General features: G+C 54.0%; 1 protein-coding gene across 1 annotated transcript in view; it reads left to right on the forward strand.

The window, feature by feature from the left end:
• Nucleotides 1-205, forward strand: part of MXD1 (MAX dimerization protein 1) — a gene marked incomplete at its 5' end in the record, with an annotated part of 1,632 nt that extends 1,427 nt beyond the window's left edge. The window contains one exon of the mRNA XM_010020581.1: nt 18-205. Within this exon, the coding sequence (XP_010018883.1) occupies nt 18-205 (188 nt within the window). The remainder of the gene's footprint in view (nt 1-17) is intronic.
• Nucleotides 206-745: the final 540 nt, after the last annotated feature.

A 745-nucleotide genomic window follows, 5' to 3' on the forward strand; every position in this document is an offset into this window, starting at 1 on the left:
CACTCTTCCTCTTGCAGAAGAGATCGCCGTGGATGTTGAGAGCACGGACGACCTTCCTGCAGACCTCGACTGGAGCAGCAGCAGCCCAAGCGACTCGGATGAGAGAGGGAGCCTGCGGAGCGTCTGCAGCGACGAGGGGTATTCCAGCTCCGGTGTCAAGAGGTTGAAGTTGCAGGGCGATTCCAAACCTTCTCTTGGTCTATAAGAAGCAATTCCCGTCGCTGTTTCACCCCTGGCTCTTAATTCCCACCCTTCTCTTGCGCGTCAACCAACCTTCACGTAGCACCGACCGAAATGAAGTTGAACTTTGCTCAAGTCCCAAAATGCCACTTGGGGCTGTGGGTGGTGAGCTGCTCCCTGGAGCTCCTCTTCCCATCCAGAAACTCCTCTCTGTGAGATTCCCAAGTTCCAGCCACATTTGGAAGCACCTGAGGGTATCACAGCAGTAACAGCAACATCCAAAGCCCTCCCTGGTGCTGTTGCTGCCCAGTATTCTGGATCTACTCCACATCTGCCTGGCAACATCACATCCCAATAATTGGTGACAGGGCCCAAATGTAGAGGTTTTTGGGTGAGGATCTGAAGGCAGAGCCGGACACTTGTGTAGTTTAGATCCATGAGGGAATGGGGGTGAGTTGTGTCCTGGAATTGCACTGCCAGTGTGTTAGTCGGGGGGCTCATCTCCACCGACTCTAAATATTCAGGGGAGCAGCACAGCCCTACCGTGTTCCCAAAGCCACTTCTT

Source organism: Nestor notabilis, unplaced genomic scaffold (assembly GCF_000696875.1).
Source record: "Nestor notabilis isolate BGI_N333 unplaced genomic scaffold, ASM69687v1 scaffold20958, whole genome shotgun sequence".
In the NCBI taxonomy this organism is placed as follows: domain Eukaryota; kingdom Metazoa; phylum Chordata; class Aves; order Psittaciformes; family Psittacidae; genus Nestor; species Nestor notabilis.